This window comes from Lolium rigidum, chromosome 1, assembly GCF_022539505.1.
Source record: "Lolium rigidum isolate FL_2022 chromosome 1, APGP_CSIRO_Lrig_0.1, whole genome shotgun sequence".
In the NCBI taxonomy this organism is placed as follows: Eukaryota; Viridiplantae; Streptophyta; class Magnoliopsida; order Poales; family Poaceae; genus Lolium; species Lolium rigidum.
Window position 1 is genome coordinate 143,031,941 of NC_061508.1, and position 18,995 is coordinate 143,050,935.

The 18,995-nt window shown below is 43.8% G+C and overlaps 1 protein-coding gene across 1 annotated transcript; it reads right to left on the reverse strand.

The window, feature by feature from the left end:
- Positions 1–5,514: 5,514 nt before the first annotated feature.
- LOC124682503 (zinc-finger homeodomain protein 10-like) lies at positions 5,515–7,082 on the reverse strand. Its single transcript, XM_047217174.1, has one exon. It carries the CDS (start codon positions 6,799–6,801, stop codon positions 5,779–5,781), a length of 1,023 nt encoding a protein of 340 aa, XP_047073130.1. The 5' UTR covers positions 6,802–7,082; the 3' UTR covers positions 5,515–5,778.
- Between the last annotated feature and the right edge of the window lie 11,913 nt (positions 7,083–18,995).

Here is an 18,995-nt window from a genome sequence, read left to right on the forward strand (position 1 = left end):
CTGTCAGGAAAATGAGAAACTCCGGAGTTATAGCGTTGGATTATATCCATATGTCTAGAAATCTGGCAGACCCCTTCACAAAGGGACTATCACGAAATGTCATAGAAAATGCATCGAGGGAGATGGGTATGAGACCCACAGTATGAGCTGTCCACGGTGGTAACCCACTCTATGTGATCGGAGATCCCGTGAATTAGAGCCGGGAGACAAGCTATTGGTTAGCTGGGAGGAGAGTATATATCCCTATAGCAATTTTACCACTCCGTAAGATGCAATACTCTTCTAATCTGCATGGCAGGTTGATAATTATCTTAATGTGTTCTAAGTGGCTTATTTTAGCAAAGATGTTGTCCTGCAGAACATCTTTTGAAGAACACACCTATATGAGTCTGATTGTTAAACGTCGCAATCTATGAGAGTTGGGTGCTCTCTAGTAAACTCATGAAAGGCCCTGGAGTATGATGTATAAGCTCCAAACCGCGAGGAAGTCTCGTGGCAGCCTAGTATCGGTCTAGGCTTTGTATGAAGCTAGTGCGCGGAAAACTTGTAGTTCAAGGCATAGTCCACTATCCAAGTTGCAATCTAGTGTAATATGAAGCTTTAAGTGGAAGTTCAACTTAACAGTCTCCACGACATACCGGTATATAAAACAATGTTCTGGAAACTTTTTAATGAGATGTGCCAATGAGAGTTTGTGGGGGATTGCTGGAATTTGGGGCATTTGGCCTTTGGCCCATGGCCCATTATCAAATTCTGAAACTCACATGGCCCACTCCAATAATCAGTGGCAGCACTAGTGGGAGCTAAAGTTTAGTCCCACATTGCTAGTTGGGAGAGAGTTGGAGTGGTATATAAGGTGGGCTGTTCTAGTTCTAGTAAGTGAGTGAGAAGAGAGAGATCCCTCGCGCACTCCTCCTCCTCCGCCGCCCGCCACGCCTCGCCTCGTCACGACACGACACGACACGACACGATGCGCCGCGCCGCGCCGTGGGTTGCGGGAATCTCGCCGAGCCGGGCTTATTTTTTTGTTGTTTGGGAAATTAATTGTGTAATCAATTTCGAGTCATTAACGGACGCGTTACTCAGCCGTTTTGCCTTCCGGTTTTTCTGGATCGTGGCTGTGCCGACTCGGACGTGGGATGTGTCCCACGACCTTCCCGAACCACACTATATAAGCGCGGACTCCAACCCTAGTCGGGATCAGACGCACATGCGACTACCTGTTTCCAGTTCATTGCGCCGCCGCCTTCGTCTTCCTCATCCCGTCCGTCGGCGTGCACCGACTGCCGGGACAGTAGGCCTCCGGAACCCTGCCTCTCGTGAACCTGTACGGGTGAGGGGCAATCAGGTTTTTGGGGAGCGCTCCGGCGCGACTACTGGCATCACGACGTCGTCCTCGGACGACGAGTTCCTCCACACCGACAACTTCTTCCCGGACCTCAGCGACTTCTTCAACAACCTCAACATGGGCGACAACGACGCTGCCGTGAAGTATGTGATCTTGTCGTTTCTCTTTCAGTTTCTGTTAGAGTTTCTTCTTCTAGTTTCTATTGTAGATGCGATCGGTTTGTCTTGTTTAGATGTGATCTGCTCATCTACTTTACTAGTCTGCATGATTAGTTTACTTGTTATTTTCGTAGTCATGATTTATCAATTACCTGTACGGATTATTTCATATGGATATTTGCTTATATATTCAACAGCAGGTAGAGCAATAGGAGTGCATATAAAATCATTATTATTGGTGCTAGTGAAATCACACAACTTAGTGTTCTCAGGAGTATTCATTTTAACAGTAATAAAAATAAGTAAAGCAAACTAAATTAAGTAAAGTAAAACAAGTAACTAATTTTTTTGTGTTTTTGATATAAAGAAAGCAAACAAGACAGAAAATAAAATAAAGCAAGACAATAAACAAAGTGAAGAGATTGGGTGTGAGAGACTCCCCTTGCAGCGTGTCTTGATCTCCCCGACAACGGCGCCAGAAAAATAGCTTGATGACGCGTGAAGCACACGTCCGTTGGGAACCCCAAGAGGAAGGTGTGATGCGTACAGCAGCAAGTTTTCCCCCGATAAGAAACCAAGGTTATCGAACCGAGTAGGAGATGAAGGCTACGTGAAGGTTGTTGGTGAAGGAGTGTAGTGCGGCGCAACACCGGGGATTCCGGCGCCAACGTGGAACCTGCACAACACAATCAAAATACTTTGCCCCAACTTAACGGTGAGGTTGTCAATCTCACCGACTTGCTGTAAACAAAGGATTAAACGTATGGTGTGGAGAATGATGTGTGCTTGCAAAGAACAACAGAGAACAATGATTGCAGTAGGTTGTATTTCAGATGTAAAAGAATGGACCGGGGTCCACAGTTCACTAGTGGTGTCTCTCCAATAAGATAAATAACATGTTGGGTGAACAAATTATAGTTGAGCAATTGACAAATAGAGAGGGCATAACAATGCACATGCATATCATGATGACTACTATGAGTTTTACTTAGGGCATTACGACAAAGAACATAGATCGCTATCCAGCATGCATCTATGCCTAAAAAGTCCACCTTCGGGTAAGCATTCGCACCCCTTCCAGTATTAAGTTGCAAACAACAGACAATTGCATTAAGTACTGTGTGTAATGTAAACAATACAAATATCCTTAGACAAAGCATTGATGTTTTATCCCTAGTGGCAACAACACATCCACAACCTTAGAACTTTACTGCCATCGTCCCAGATTCAATGGAGGCATGAACCCACTATCGAGCATAAATACTCCCTCTTGGAGTTACAATTATCAACTTGGCCAGAGCCTCTACTAGCAACGGAGAGCATGCAAGATCATAAACAACACATATATGATAGATCAATAATCAACTTAACATAGTATTCCATATTCATCGGATCCTAACGAACACAACATGTAGCATTACAAATAGATGATCTTGATCATGATAGGCAGCTCACAAGATCTAAACATGATAGCACAAGAGGAGAAGACAACCATCTAGCTACTGCTATGGACCCATAGTCCAGGGATGAACTACTCACGCATCAGTCTGGAGGCGGGCATGGTGATGTAGAGCCCTCCGGTGATGATTCCCCTCTCCGGCAGGGTGCCGGAGGCGATCTTCAGAACCTCCCGAGATGAGGTTGGCGGCGGCGGCGCCTCAGTATGTTTTCTCGTATCGTGGCTCTCGGTACTAGGGTTTTCGCAACAGAGAGATTATATAGGCGAAGGGGCAAAGTGGGGGGACGCTCGAGGGGCCCACCCCATAAGGCGGCACGGCCAGGGGTGGGGCCGCGCCCCCCTATGGTGTGGCCGCCTCGTGCCTCCTCTCCATCTCCTCTTCGGTGTTCTGGAAGGCTCCGTGGAAAATAAGACCATGGGCTTTTGTTTCGTCCAATTCCGATAATATTTCATGTGTAGGATTTCTGAAACCAAAAACAGCAGAAAACAGGAACTGGCGCTTCGGCATCTTGTTAATAGGTTAGTGCCGGAAAATGCATCAAAATGATATAAAGTATATGTAAAACATGTGAGTATTGTCATAAAACTAGCATGGAACATAAGAAATTATAGATACGTTTGAGACGTATCACCCAGCGCACACCCGCGGAAGGTGAGGCACGCCATTAACGCGACGCAGAAAGCTGCAACGCGCCGTGTGCAAGTTAGGTCGCGCTGAAGACGAAGCATCTGTGGCGCTGTCAGGCGGCCCGTGCGAGAAGCATGCGGACGTCCACGTTGTCCACGCAACATCCGCACAGACGCAAATGTGCCACATATTTGGGCCACGTTTGCGTCTGGACGGACGTGTCAGCCACTATGCGTCGCGCCACTAGGGTTGGGTACAAACGCATTTTCTGACCACGCGGTCGCAAATGCACGCGAACGCGACGTTGGAAATGCTCGGTAGGGGGGTTCTTGGAGCACGGCCTGAGTTGAGCTAGGCAGGCCTAGTTCCAATGGTAGTCTGGCATACCCGTCAAGGGTTCTACGAGCTTATGTCTTGCGCGCGGTGGCGCGACACGTCATCATCATGCTCGTCGCACCCTTGCTCCCTAGTGCCAGATGGATCTCACGTCAGCCTCCCTCGTCCGATCCAGGAGCTCTCCGCGATGATTTCTACCGCTCCGCGGGTTCAAGATCATGGATATCGGGATACCGATCCTGGAAGGTGGCGGGCGACGGAAGCTCTTGGTGTTGGCGGCGCTTCGGGCTAATGTTGGAGGTTTCAAAATCTAAATGTAGCCAATGTTGTACTATGCAAAATTTCAGGTTGAAATACGTAATATTAGAGGCTACAGAAAAAGGACAAATTCTGATAAATGTTGGAGGTTTCAAAATCTACACTGTTCACGTTTTCAATACATTTTTGAATTTTGCACCGCCCAGAGTCTTTTGTATTGTTTTTTTTTCACAATCGTAGAGTACATCATTATCTACCTATAGAATTTTGGTCCTAATTTTTTGAACCTTTAAAATGCCATTTTTAAATTTTGGAAAAAACGGGATCCATGTAGCTCGAGCTACAAAATGCCACACTCATCACCATGTATCACACGATATAAAAGCAAGAAGAGGTGTCAGACCCAATTTTTTCCGGTCGGTCCGATCCATTGTTTCAATTTTATCTTTTCCGTGTTTTGTACACATAAGTAAAGATGATATTTTTTTAAATTCAATATCTTTTTTCAATAAAATATGGTGTATTTAGAGGTACATAAAAGAGCACAAATATGTGGCTATATATAAGTATTAAAAGATCATTTTTAGTCTTCACATTTGTCTTTTTTGTAGGCCACGAATTATAAACTTTGTTTGATGAAACTTTGTATGTATGTACTAGACATCCATATGTACACGCATGATTTTTTTAAGACTTTTTAGCGAAAGAAAGTAGTTTTGATTTTTTTAAGTTTTAAATTTGCTAATGCACTTTTACTTGAATAATGATAGGATCATCCATCCGTCTTTTGAATTTAGTGCCTGTTGGTTGTAGTCAAAGTTAAACCTTATAAAATTTAACGAAGTACGCAATAAGATCTACTATACCAAATAGATACAATATAAAGTATAATTGATTATGATTGTAATTATAATTAATGTTGAAAAATTAAATTTTAACCATATACATTATAGAATATCGATATATACAATATCAAACATATATCACGAGGACCGCTATGAAATATATTTTCGTGATGTATGCATTATACTAAAGTAAAAGTACACGATTTATGACGAGGCCTTGATTATGATGTATGCATTATACTAAATTAAAAATAAAATTTAAAACTCTATTTCAAGATTTCACCAAAGTAAAAAAATACACGATTTATTATTGTTGTATATTGTAAGAATTTATACTCTAGTTTCTATACATAATCAAACTGTACAAACTTTGATTTTAGCTAAAATTATATGCAGCATATATTTTATCTGGTTTGATGTTCTGGACATTTAGAACTCGGACAAGGCGTGAACAGAAGAAAACAATGATTAGCCAAGAGACAGAGAGAATAGACACTTGAAATTTTCTAGTCGTTCAAGAACAGCGTCAGATCCTAGAAAAGTACCCCACCTCGGACGAGGATTTGCAAATTCATGATCCATCCATCATGCACGGCTCGGTAGCTCAAGTCTACTCATTAACATCGTCAGATCCCAAAAGTCTCCCATTTCTGAATCAAATCTAACCTGGTCTCATCAGGGTTGGTTGGTTAATTCGACAAGATGCTACGAGAAGAGAAGAAAAAAATCTTAATTCAGACTAGTGTCTAGGACGACTGCGCGGAGCCAGAGCCAGCACTCGCCGTCGCCGGTTGGATGCCGGGGTGGTCCGGGGCCGGGAAGGCGGAGAAGCCGTTGATGTTGAAGCCAGCATGGATGGGCGGCGCCGAGACGATGGCAGGTGCTGGCGAAGGAGCGGCGTAGTTGGAAGGATGCGGAGTAGCGGCGGCGAGGGAGGCGCTGCGGCGGGCGCTTTGGCCGCCGAGGAAGTTGTGCTTGTTGTTGTGCATCCAGACCTTGAAGACGCCCTTGCCGACGCCGATCTCGCGGCAGCGCTCCTGGACCAGCGCCTGGTCGCTCTTCTGCAGCCGCCACCCCAGCCTCTCCGACAGCGCCTGCATCTGCAGCTTCTGCTCCGGGCTGAACTTGGTGCGGATCCGCTTTCGCGCCGCCGACGCCGACGCGTCAGGCAGTCCTGCGGCCGGGGCAGGGGGTCTCGACGCCATCACCGCCGGGGAGGAACCTGGCGCGCCGGTGCTCAGCGAGAGAAGCATGTGCGTCGCAGAAAGGTATCCGGGCGGGGGCGGCGGTATGTCTGGTGCCGGCAACGGCGAGGCAGGGCGGCCGTAGTCGTCGTCGTCGTCGTAGTCAGACCCCTCGTCCGTATCCTCCGAGTAGTCGTCGCCGGGAAGCGGCAACCTGTACTCCGGCGTCTCCTCGCCGCGCTGTGGTTGGACAGGCTGCATGAGGCGCGGCGCAGCCTCCGCCGCCGCGTGCGTGGGCACTGGGGGTAGCGCGAGGAGAGGCGGGGAGGGGGGCGCCCCTTGGAGCCGGCGATGGAAGTTGCGGTGGCAGCCGCACGCGGCGCACGTGAGCGAGGTGGGGTTGGATGGGTTGGCCGCCGGCGAAGGCATGAACTCGCCGCAGCCGTCGATGGCGTGCCCGCCCAGGCTGGCCGCGTGGTTCTTGAGGCACTCCCGGTACACGTACACGACACCCTCCGCCGGCCTCATTTTTTTGGCCGCCGCGCCGCCGTTCGAGAACAACGCCGGCCGGTACTTGACCTCCATGACCCCCACTCTCAGCTCGTCGTCGGCACTAGCTGCACACTAGTGCAATTTCCACCAAGATTGGCGCTCAAGCCATGGCAGCTTTATCCATGGGGAACGAAGTGGGAGAGAGGAAAACTAGAGGTGAAGAGAGTAGGCGAGGAGATAAGAACAAAAACAAGTACTAGTACTAGAGTGAACAAAAAAGGCTGATGAAATACGCGGCGGATACAGTGAGCAGTGAGCAGTGAGAAAGACGAGACGATATCAGCAGTGATGCAAAGGTGAGGCCGAAGGGAGGGTACAAGTGTGCAGCGGCGCAGGCCACTGTCGTGAACATGGGCGTATGGCAGGGCCTAGGCGCCTATGCTACTACTCCGATAGAGTGATAATAAAGGCCATTCAACTACGGTGGTATACAGAATTACAGATACAATAGTTACATCGATAGGGGTCAATTATTAAGGATCTTTGGTTTCAAAGCCTGAGGGCTTGTTTGATTCAAATGACATATGAAATCCTACACAAATGAAGAACCTAGAAAGTAGTTGTAAACGTCGTTTGATTTTGTCACAGAAAAAATGCAGAAAATTATTGTAGAGATTAAGTAGTACTACATCCGTTTCAAGGAATAAGGCGCACGCGTATTCCAAGAAGAACTTTGACCATAAAAATTGAGCAACAAAATCTTGATTATATTATATGTAATTAGTATCGTTAGATTCGTATTGAAAAGAACTTTTCAATGATACTAATTTCATACAAAATACGTTTATCTATTTGAAGTAATTCTTGGTCAAACAAAAAACACGTAAAACGAGGACGCCTTATTCCTTGAAACGGAGGTAGTACATGTTATAGTTGTCATAAATACATAAAAAAATTAAGTGATCTAATCTCTTGCTCGAATATCTGTGGAATTGCAATATAGGAAATCAATCCATTGAAGTTTTGGAGGATCCATTCCTTTAAACTAAATGGGTATAAGAAAAAATTCTATGGGTAAGAACTCTACAATTTTCTTTTGAAACTTTATGAATCAAACATGCGCATCATACCAGAGGATCCAAGATTTGAACACTGAGAGCATCTCCACTCGTCCTTCTCATACAGCCTCCGACACTGGCCTTTTTGCAAATACAGTTTTGATACAGTTTTGATCCTCTGGTATCGGCTCCCAGCCGTGCACCCCATGCATTCCCACAAATACAGTTTTGATATAATTTAAATTTAAAATAATAAATGAAGTACACTAATTTATTACAAGTTCAGCTAATCGTACAAATAATTTAACAAGTTGAACATAGCAACCAAATAATTTAGTTCAACCAACCACACAAATTAAATAAGTTTGAATCACAGTGGCAAACAAATCATCTTGCAAACTAGATCGTTCCTTCGAGAATCCACAAATGCTCCACCATACCATCTTGAGTTGGTGATGAGTATTGATGTCTCGGACTTCTTGACGTCTGGCGACAAAAGCAGCAAATGCGGGAGTCACCTGGTGATCAACATCTGCAAGAGGACCCATCCGTTCATACGGTTTAGCGTCAAACACTGGAAATTCCCGCTTGCTCTCAATGATCATGTTGTGCAATATCACACAAGTAGTCATGACCTCCCATATCTGCTCTTTCGACCATGTAAGAGCAGGGTACAAGATAATAGTAAAACAAGTTTGCAGCACACCAAATGCCCGCTTCATATCCTTCTTGTTGGCAGCCTCTTGCATTTGAGGAAACCGAGCTTTCTTTCCTCCAGACACAGGGTTTGAGATTATCTTAACAAATGTTGACCATCTTGGAAATATGTCATCTGCAAGATAGTAGCCCTTGTCATATTGGTGGCCATTGATCTCAAACTACGCCGGAGGAGCAGTTCCTTCGACAAGCTTCTGGAACACATTGGAGCATTGTAACACATTGGTATCATTCTGTGATCCTGCCATGCCAAAAAAACGTCCGCAAGTGCTGATTTGTCACTTCCTCAAGCACCATACTGCATGCTCCCTTGTGTCCCTTGTACATGCCTTGATATGAAAATAGACACTTCTTTCATTCATGGTGCATACAGTCGATACTTCCAAGCATCCCAGGAAAGCATCTCTCTACATTTTGTGCCAAGATCTGAGCTATGTCTTCCTAATTTAGTGAGCGCATCTAGTTCTTTCCAAACACCGCCATAATTTCCCCACTGAACCTATACATGCAATCAATAGCCATGGACTCGGCCATGCGCAAGTAGTCTTCATGTGTATCTCCTACAATTCAATAGGCAAGCATCCTAAGGGCGACCGTGCATTTCTAAATAGTGGAGAAACCAAGCTCACCAACGGTGTCTCTCTTCAGTTTGAAGTAGTTGATCTCCCTCAAATTTTTGACTATCTTCAGGAATAGCTTCCTACTCATCCTGAAACGATGGAGAATGCGACATCGTCGTGCAACGGATCATCGGCGAAGTAGTCGGCGTACAACATGCAGTAGCCTTCCATCATCTGCCTTGGCTTGCTCTTGGAGCGCCCCGGTGCGGAACCACCAATGATCGGCTTATCCTCCCCGACGATCATGGCCAAGAGGGTGACGAGGATCGACAAATGATTCTCATCGCCAACTGCGTCCCTCGCAGCAGCCGCGGTAGCGATTTCCTCATCCATGAGAGTGGCCATGGCCTCATCGTCATCTGAATCCATCGCCTTCGAAAACCATCGAACACCTCGTGTGCAAGGTGAGCGCGGGGCAGGAGCGAAAGGTGCGGCAGTGGCAGTGGGGCTGTGAACGGCGATAGTGGATGGGGCGACGAGGTGGTGAGGGTTGCGACGGAGTATATGCAGAGGTGGAGTGTTTCCTATAGGCACTACAAGAAAAGTTCTGATAGACAACGTCCCAAAATCGCCCGCTAAGGGGTATTTTTCGTCGCCTATGGGCCTAACCCGACGATATGGGTTCTGTTGTCGAAACTGCGTCGAGCAAAGTCCTACGACGATTTTTTCGGTCCGTCGCGCTTGGGCGCCCTTCCGCCACGGAAAATCGGACCATTGCGAAATGTTTCCGGGAGCCCGTTGACCGTTGACGTCATGCAACCGACACGTGGCGGACGCCGTTAACGGCGGCTAACGGCGTTAACCGGCTGAAACCCCGTGGTAGATGGTAGGCCCACACGAGGCTCGCCACGTCTTAAGCGGGCCGGCCCATTAAGTTTGCGGGCTGGGCCAGCTGACTTAGTTTGACCGGTCAACTATATAGCTGGGCTGGTCCATTAGTTACGTGGGCCGGGCCTAACCTCTAAGGTTGACTGGTCAAAACTAAAATGGGCCGGCCCACTAAGCATGTGGGTCGGGCCGAAAGCACTCGTTTGACCGGTCAACAGGGAAAAGGGCCGGCCCACAAGACATGCGGGACCCACTTTCCTGTTATCGGGCCGGCCCATTTACCAAGTGGGGTCCACCTTAAAGCAAGTGGGCCGGCCCAAAAATTTTTGGGCCGGCCCAATTAGCATGCGGGTCCCACTTTCTCGCTATCGGGCCGGCCCATTTTGTACGTGGGGTCCACAATAGATCAAATGGGCTGGCCCAACAACCCAGTGGGCCGGGCCAAAAACACAAGTGGGTCCCACATTCCTGTTAAAGGGCCGGCTGATACGTCCAATTTGCATCACTATTTTATATCATAATTTGCTGTTATTCATTGATATATTTCATATTTGGAGGTGATACTTATGTTATTTCATCTATTTTGCATGTTTTATGATTATTGGAGGATCGCGCACCGGAGCCAGGATTCTGCTGGAAAAAGCATCGTCAGAACGCAATATTTCGGAGATCAACAATTGACGGGAATTATATGAAAAATCCTATTTTTCCAGATGACGAAGGGAGCCAGAAGGGGGAGAAGAGGGGACCCAAGGTGGGCCCACCCCATAGGCCGGCGCGGCCCAAGGCCTGGCCGCGCCGCCCTGTGAGGAGGGGGGCCCACAGCCCCTCTCGCCTCCTTTTCTTCGCGTACTCCTTCGTCCCGAAAACCTAAGCTCCAGAGGTACGCCGCGAAGAGCCACGGCCCGCCTCGCGGGACGGAGAACACCGAGAGAAAAGAGCTCTCCGGCGAGGCTGAGATCTGCCGGGGAAATTCCCTCCCGGAGGGGGAAATCGACGCCATCGTCACCGCCATCGAGCTGGACATCATCTCCATCACCATCACCATCATCTTCATCATCATCACCGCCGTCTCCACCGCTGCACCTCGTCACCTCTGTAGCAATTTGGGTTTGATCTTGATTGTTTGATAGGGGAAACTCTCCCGGTGTTGATTTCTACTTGTTATTGATGCTATTGAGTGAAACCGTTGAACCAAGGTTTATGTTCGGATTGTTATTCATTATCATATCACCTCTGATCATGTTCCATATGATGTCTCGTGAGTAGTTCGTTTAGTTCTTGAGGACATGGGTGTAGTCTAAATGTTAGTAGTGAAGTATGGTTGAGTAATATTCAATGTTATGATATTTAAGTTGTGGTGTTATTCTTCTAGTGGTGTCGTGTGAACGTCGACTACACGACACTTCACCTTTATGGGCCTAGGGGAATGCATCTTGTACTCGTTTGCCAATTGCGGGGTTGCCGGAGTGACGAAACCCGAGCCCCCGTTGGTATATCGATGCGGGAGGGATCGCAGGATCTCGGAGTTTAAGGCTGTGGTTAGATTTATCTTAATTACTTTCTTGTAGTTGCGGATGCTTGCAAGGGGTATAATCACAAGTATGTATTAGTCCTAGGAAGGGCGGTACATTAGCATAGGTTCACCCACACAACACTTATCAAAACAATGAAGATTAATTAGCCGTATGTAGCGAAAGCACTAGACTAAAACCCCGTGTGTCCTCGAGAACGTTTGGTCATTATAAGTAAACAAACCGGCTTGTCCTTTGTGCTAAAAAGGATTGGGCCACTTCCTGCAATTGTTACTCTCGCACTTTACTTACTCGTACTTTATTCATCTGTTACATCAAAACCCCCTGAATACTTGTTTGTGAGCATTTACAGTGAATCCTTCATCGAAACTGCTTGTCAACACCTTCTGCTCCTCGTTGGGATCGACATTCTTACTTATCAAAGATACTCGCGATACACCCCCTATACTTGTGGGTCATCAAGACTATTTTCCGGCACCGTTGCCGGGGAGTGAAGCGCTATTGGTAAGTGGAATTGGTAAGGGAAATTTCTACTCGTTTGTGCTGATTTTATTTCTGCTCGCTGCTATAACTCATTATGGAGAGATCTTCTCTTGAGTGTTTATTTGGGAAATCTACTACTACCGCAAAGGTAGTGGATGAGGCGCCGAGTAAGGAAGAAATACCATACAAAATACCTATGAAAATTATTGAACGTGTAGTGGGTAACCGTTATACAGGGGATGGAACTGTCCACCCCGGAGATCATTTACTCGTGCTTACATGAATTATGCGGTTTATTCAAGTGTGCAGGTATTGCTATGGATGAAGTGAGGAAGAAACTATTCTCTGTATCGCTGTCCGGTAAAGCGGCGCATTGGTATAAATTACTGGATAATGGGGATTCTCTTGAATGGAATGATATTGTGCCCCGGTTGTATTCTAAGTTCTATCCTCCAAGTGAGATTCACAAAGATCGGAATCGCATATATAATTTTTGGCCTCATGAAGGAGAGAGTATTTCCCAAGCGTGGGGGAGATTGAAGTCTTTAATGCTCAAATGCCCCATTCATGAGCTTCCCGGTAATATTATTATTGATAATTTCTATGCAAGACTTTCTTTTCAAGACAAGACCTTGCTGGATACTTCTTGTTCTGGATCATTTACACGCAACAAGGAAGAGTTTAAAAGGGACCTTCTTAATCGGATCCAAGAAAATACTCGAAGGATGGGAGAACGACAAGGATAGAGAATCGGGTATAATTTATGATTATAAATGCATTGAAGCTTTTATGGATACTGATAAATTTCGTAATATGAGTGCTACTTATGGTCTTGATTCTCAAGTTGCTGCAAATCTTTATAAAGCTTTTGCTTCTCATTATGAATTGCCTAAGAAGAACTTTGATAAGTATCATGAACCGTATAAAGATAAAATTGATTCATCTATAAATAAATGTGTTGTAGTTGAAACTCGTTGATCATGTTATTCCCGAAGCTTATATTGAAAAAACTCCTTTCCCCGCTAAAATGAAGGAGTACTCGTTATAAATAGTGCGGTTCATAAAAGTGAAAAGAAACCTATAGAACCTCGAAGAACAAATAAAAGTTGAACCTCGTTGTTGCAATTGTTAAAGATCTTGTGACCGAAAATGTGGAAGATGGTCATATTATTTTCTCGTGAAGATGCTTCTAATATTGTTTCGCATCCTAATAAGTCTAGGAAAGCTAGTGTTCCTATGCTCTCCGTTAGAATTGGTGATCATTGTTATTATGGTTTATGTGATATTGGTGCAAGTATTAGTGCTATTCCTTATGAGCTTTACACGGAGATTATGCACGAAATTGGTTCTTGTGAACTTGAAGATATTGATGTGGTTATTCGGCTGGCTAATAGAGAAACTATCTCTCCAATTGGTATTATTCGAGATGTGGAAGTTCTATGTGGTAAGATTAAATATCCTGTTGACTTTTTGGTACTTGGTTCTGCTGCTAGTAAATATTGTCCTATCATTTTTGGTAGACCTTTTCTAAATACTTGTGGAGCTATTATAGATTGCAAGAAAGAGAAAATTTTGACTAAATTTGCTGGAGAATCTTATGAGTTTAACTTCTCTAAATTTAGCAAAACTCCTTATAAAATTGATTCGCCTAATAGTGATTTTAAAGTTGAACAGTGTGCATCTATTGCTCTTGCTCCTAATAATCCTTTGCAGCAACATTTGGAGAATAGTGAGAGTGAAGTTTTTAGGGAAGAAAGAAATGAGCTTGATGAAATTTTCCTTCGTCAACCTATTCTTAAGCATGATTTACCGGTGGAAGACTTGGGTACAACATCACCACCAAAGGAAGATCCTGTCTTTGATTTAAAACCATTGCCTGATAATCTTAAATATGCTCATATTGATGATAAGAAAATATATCCTTTTATTATTAGTTCTAAGCTTTCAGAGTTTGAAGAAGAAAGGTTATTGGAAATACTCGAAGAAACACCGAGGTGCTATTGGCTACACTCTTGATGACTTGAAGGGGATTTCTCCCTCTATTTGCCAACACGCCATTAATATGGAAGATGATGCGAAGCCTCGTTGTTGAACCTCGACGTCGTCTAATTCCTAAGATGAAGGATGTGGTAAGAAATGAGGTATTAAGACTCCTTGAAGTCTGGTATTATATATCCTATTGCCGATAGTAGATGGGTTAGTCCTGTGCATTGTGTTCCTAAGAAAGGAGGAATGACTCGTTGTGCCTAATGATAATGATGAGCTCATCCCTCAAAGAGTAGTTGTAGGGTATAGAATGTGCATTGATTATCGAAAAGTTAATAAGGTTACTAAGAAAGATCATTACCCTTTGCCTTTTATTGATCAAATGTTAGAAAGGTTATCTAAAAATACTCATTTTTGCTTTCTTGATGGTTATTCGGGTTTTCACAAATTGCTGTTAAAACTAAAGATCAAGAGAAAACCACTTTCACTTGTCCCTATGGAACTTATGCTTATAGGCGTATGCCTTTTGGTTTATGTAATGCTCCTGCCACTTTTCAAAGATGCATGTCTGCTATTTTTCATGGCTTTTGTGAGAGTATTGTAGAGGTATTCATGGATGATTTTTCTGTCTATGGGAATTCTTTTGATAGTTGCTTGCGAAACCTTGATAAAGTTTTGCAGAGATGTGAAGAAAATAACCTTGTTCTTAATTGGGAGAAATGCCACTTTATGGTTAATGAAGGAATTGTATTGGGACATAAAATTTCCGAGAGAGGTATTGAAGTTGATAGAGCTAAAGTTGAAGCTATTGAGAAGATGCCCTATCCTAGGGATGTTAAAGGTATTCGTAGTGTTCTTGGTCATGCTTGGGTTTTATAGGAGGTTTATTAAAGATTTCTCCAAGATTTCAAAGCCTCTTACTAATCTTCTTCAAAAAGATGTACCTTTTGTTTTTGATGATGATTGTAAGGAAGCTTTTGAAACTCTAAAGAAAGCCTTAACAACTGCCCCTATAGTTGAACCTCCGATTGGAACTTACCATTTGAAATTATGTGTGATGCTAGTGATTTTGTCGTAGGCGCCTGTTCTTGGACAGCGAGTAGATAAAAAACTGAATGTTATTCATTATGCTAGTAAAACTCTTGATGCTGCTCAAAGAAATTATGCTACTACTGAAAAAGAATTGTTAGCTATAGTTTTTGCTTGTGATAAATTTAGATCTTATATTGTTGATTCAAAAGTTACAATTCATACTGATCATGCTGCAATTACATACCTTATGACAAAGAAAGATGCTAAGCCGAGGCTTATTAGATGGGTACTTCTTTTGCAAGAATTTGATTTACATATTGTAGATAGGAAAGGTGCTGATAATCCCGTTGTCGATAATTTGTCTAGATTGAAAAATATTGCTTATGATCCTGTTCTCGTTAATGATAGTTTTCCAAATGAACAATTGGCTGTAATAAAGGTGAGCTCGCGAGACAGTCCTTGGTATGCTTGATTATGCTAACTTTATTGTTTCCAAGTACTTGCCTCCAACCTTTTCACTCAAGCAGAGGAGGAAATTCTTTTATGACTTGAGGCATTATTTTTGGGATGACCCACACTTATATAAAGAAGGAGTGGATGGTATTCTGCGAAGATGTGTTCCCGAATATGAACAACAAGAGATATTGAGTAAATGTCATGGTAGTGCTTATGGAGGACATCACGCGGAGATAGAACCGCGCAAAAAGTTCTACAATCAGGTTTTTATTGGCCAACTCTCTTCAAAGATGCAAGGAAGTTTATTTTATCTTGTGATGAATGTCAAAGGGTTGGTAATATCTCCAGACGCAATGAAATGCCTATGAATTATACACTTGTTATTGAACCGTTTGATTGTTGGGGATTTGACTTCATGGGACCTTTTCCCTCTTCAGAAGGTAACACTCATATACTTGTTGCTGTTGATTATGTTACTAAATGGGTGGAAGCCATACCTACAAAAAGTGCTGATGGTGAAACCTCTTTAAGAATGCTTTTAGACATTATTTTTCCTAGATTTGGAGTTCCTAGATATATTATGACAGATGGAGGTTCTCATTTTATTCATGGTGGTTTTAGAAAAACTCTTGCTAAATATGGTATTAATCATAGAATTGCTTCCGCTTATCATCCTCAAACTAGTGGGCAAGTAGAACTATCAAATAGAGAAATTAAATCTATCTTGCAAAAGACTGTTAATAAAACTAGAAAGAATTGGTCTAGTAAATTGAAGGAAGCGCTATGGGCTTATAGAACTGCTTATAAAAACCCCATGGGAATGTCACCTTATAAAATGGTTTATGGAAAAGCTTGTCATTTACCTTTAGAACTAGAGCACAAAGCTTATTGGGTTGTTAGAGAATTAAACAAAGATCCTAAACTAGCCGGTGATAAGAGGTTGTTGCAATTAAGTTCTCTAGATGAATGGAGAAGTGAAGCTTATGAAAATGCTAAACTCTTTAAAGAGAAAGTTAAGAAATGGCATGATAGAAGGATTATCAAAAGAGAGTTTAATATTGGGGATAAAGTCCTATTGTATCGATCTCGTCTCAGATTCTTTGCAGGGAAATTACTCTCGAAATGGGAAGGACCATATGTTGTTCAGGAGTGATACGTCTCCAACGTATCTATAATTTCTGATGTTCCATGCTTGTTTTATGACAATACCAACATGTTTTGTTCACACTTTATATCATTTTTATGTGTTTTTCGGAACTAACCTATTGACGAGATGCCGAAAGGCCAGTTGCTGTTTCTGCTGTTTTTGGTTTCGAAATCCTAGTAAAGAAATATTTTCGGAATCGGACGAAATCAAGACCGAAGGCCTTATAATTCCCGGAAGCTTCCGGAGCACCGGAGAAGAGTCGGAGGGGTGCCGGGGGGCCCACACCACCGGCCGCGCGGCCCAAGGGGGCGCCCCCTATGGTGGCACCACCCCGTGGCCCCTCCGACTCCGATTCTTCGCCTATTTAAGCCGTTGTGACCTAAAAACATCGACGGAAAAGACGAACCTCCGGAAAGACTCCGTGGGCGCCGCCACATCGCGAAACTCCAATTCGGGGGACGAAGTCTCTGTTCCGGCACTCTGCCGGGACGGGGAATTGCCCCGGAGCCGTCTCCACCGCCGTCTTCACCGCCATCTTCACCGCCATCGCTGCCTCCATGATGAGGAGGGAGTAATCCACCCCGAGGCTGAGGGCTCCGCTGTAGCTATGTGGTTCATCTCTCTCCCATGTACCTCAATACAATAATCTCATGAGCTGCTTTACATGATTGAGATTCATATGAGTTTTGTATCACCACTATTCTATGTGCTACTCTAGTGATGTGTTATTAAAGTAGTTTTATTCCTCCCGCACGTGTGTAAAGGTGACAGTGTGTGCACCGTGTTAGTACTTGGTTTATGCTATGATCATGATCTCTTGTAGATTGCGAAGTTAACTATTGCTATGATAATATTGATGTGATCTATTCCTCCTACATATGCATGAAGGTGACAGTATGCATGCTATGCTAGTACTTGGTTTAGTCTTTTGATCTATCTTACACTAAAGGTTACTAAAATATGAGCATTATTGTGGAGCTTGTTAACTCCGGCATTGAGGGTTCGTGTAATCCTACGCAATGTGTTCATCATCCAACAAGAGTGTAGAGTATGCATTTATCTATTCTGTTATGTGATCAATGTTGAGAGTGTCCACTAGTGAAAGTGTAATCCCTAGGCCTTGTTCCTAAATATCGCTATCGCTGCTTGTTTCTTGTTTTTCTGCGTTACATCACTGCTGCATTACTACTCGCTTGTTTACTCGTCCCGGCAAAGCACTTTTACGGTGCCGTTGCTACTACTTATTCATACCACCTGTATTTCACTATCTCTTCGCCGAACTAGTGCACCTATTAGGTGTGTTGGGGACACAAGAGACTTCTTGCTTTGTGGTTGCGGGGTTGCATGAGAGGGATATCTTTGACCTCTTCCTCCCCGAGATCGATAAACCTTGGGTAATCCACTTAAGGGAAACTTGCTGCTGTTCTACAAACCTCTCGCTCTTGGAGGCCCAACACTGTCTACAAGAATAGAAGCTCACGTAGACATCAAGCACTTTTCTGGCGCCGTTGCCGGGGAGGAAAGGTAAAAAGGCACTCATACTCCGGTTGCAGGTAACAATACTTTTCTGGCGCCGTTGTGTTTGTGCTCGAAGCTATTTCCTTTAGATCGTGCAATTGCATCTTTTTGTTTCTTGTTTACACTAGTTAGGCATAATGGAAAACAACAAAAAAATTAGTGAGCTTTTTAATCTTTTTCCTGATTTAGAATTGTTTGGTGCAAACATTAAAAAACCAATGGAACCTCATTTGCATGCTAGTAGCGATGTTATTAGTATGAATGCAATTCTTGCTAATGCTATGGAGAAGTCTAAGCTTGGGGAAGCTAGTTTTTGTGATCTTTTTAGCTTCCCATCTTCAGGTGAGAAAATTTGCTCTGATAACACTTTATCTCCCATATGCGATAACTCTAATGATGCTTGTGATATTTTAAATGCACCTACTAAAAGTATCCCATATAAAATACCTATGAAAATTATTGAACATGTTATGGATAACCGCTATGAAGGGGATGGAACTGTGCATCCCGGAGATCATTTACTCGTTTTTGCATGAATTATGCGGGTTATTCAAGTGTGCAGGTATCTCTATGGATGAAGTGAAGAAGAAATTATTCTCTATGTCGTTGACTCGGTAAAGCGGCACATTGGCATAAAGCTGCTAAAAGATGAGCATTCTCTTGATTGGAAGGATATTGTGCCTCTATTTTATTCTAAATTCTATCCTCCAAGTGAAATTCACAAAGACCGAAACCGAATATATAATTTCTGGCCTCATGATGGAGAGAGTATTGCCCAAGCATGGGAGGGATTGAAGTCTTTAATGATCAAATGCCCCAATCATGAGCTTCCAGGTAATATCATTGATGTAGCCCTACCCAAGGTCGATACTACATCAAGACCGACAAGCCCTCCTCGTGGTCCAAT

Excerpts from the sequence above, each read along its gene's own strand:
- LOC124682503 (XM_047217174.1), bottom strand. The coding sequence starts at position 6,801 with ATGGAGGTCAAGTACCGGCCGGCGTTGTTCTCGAACGGCGGCGCGGCG.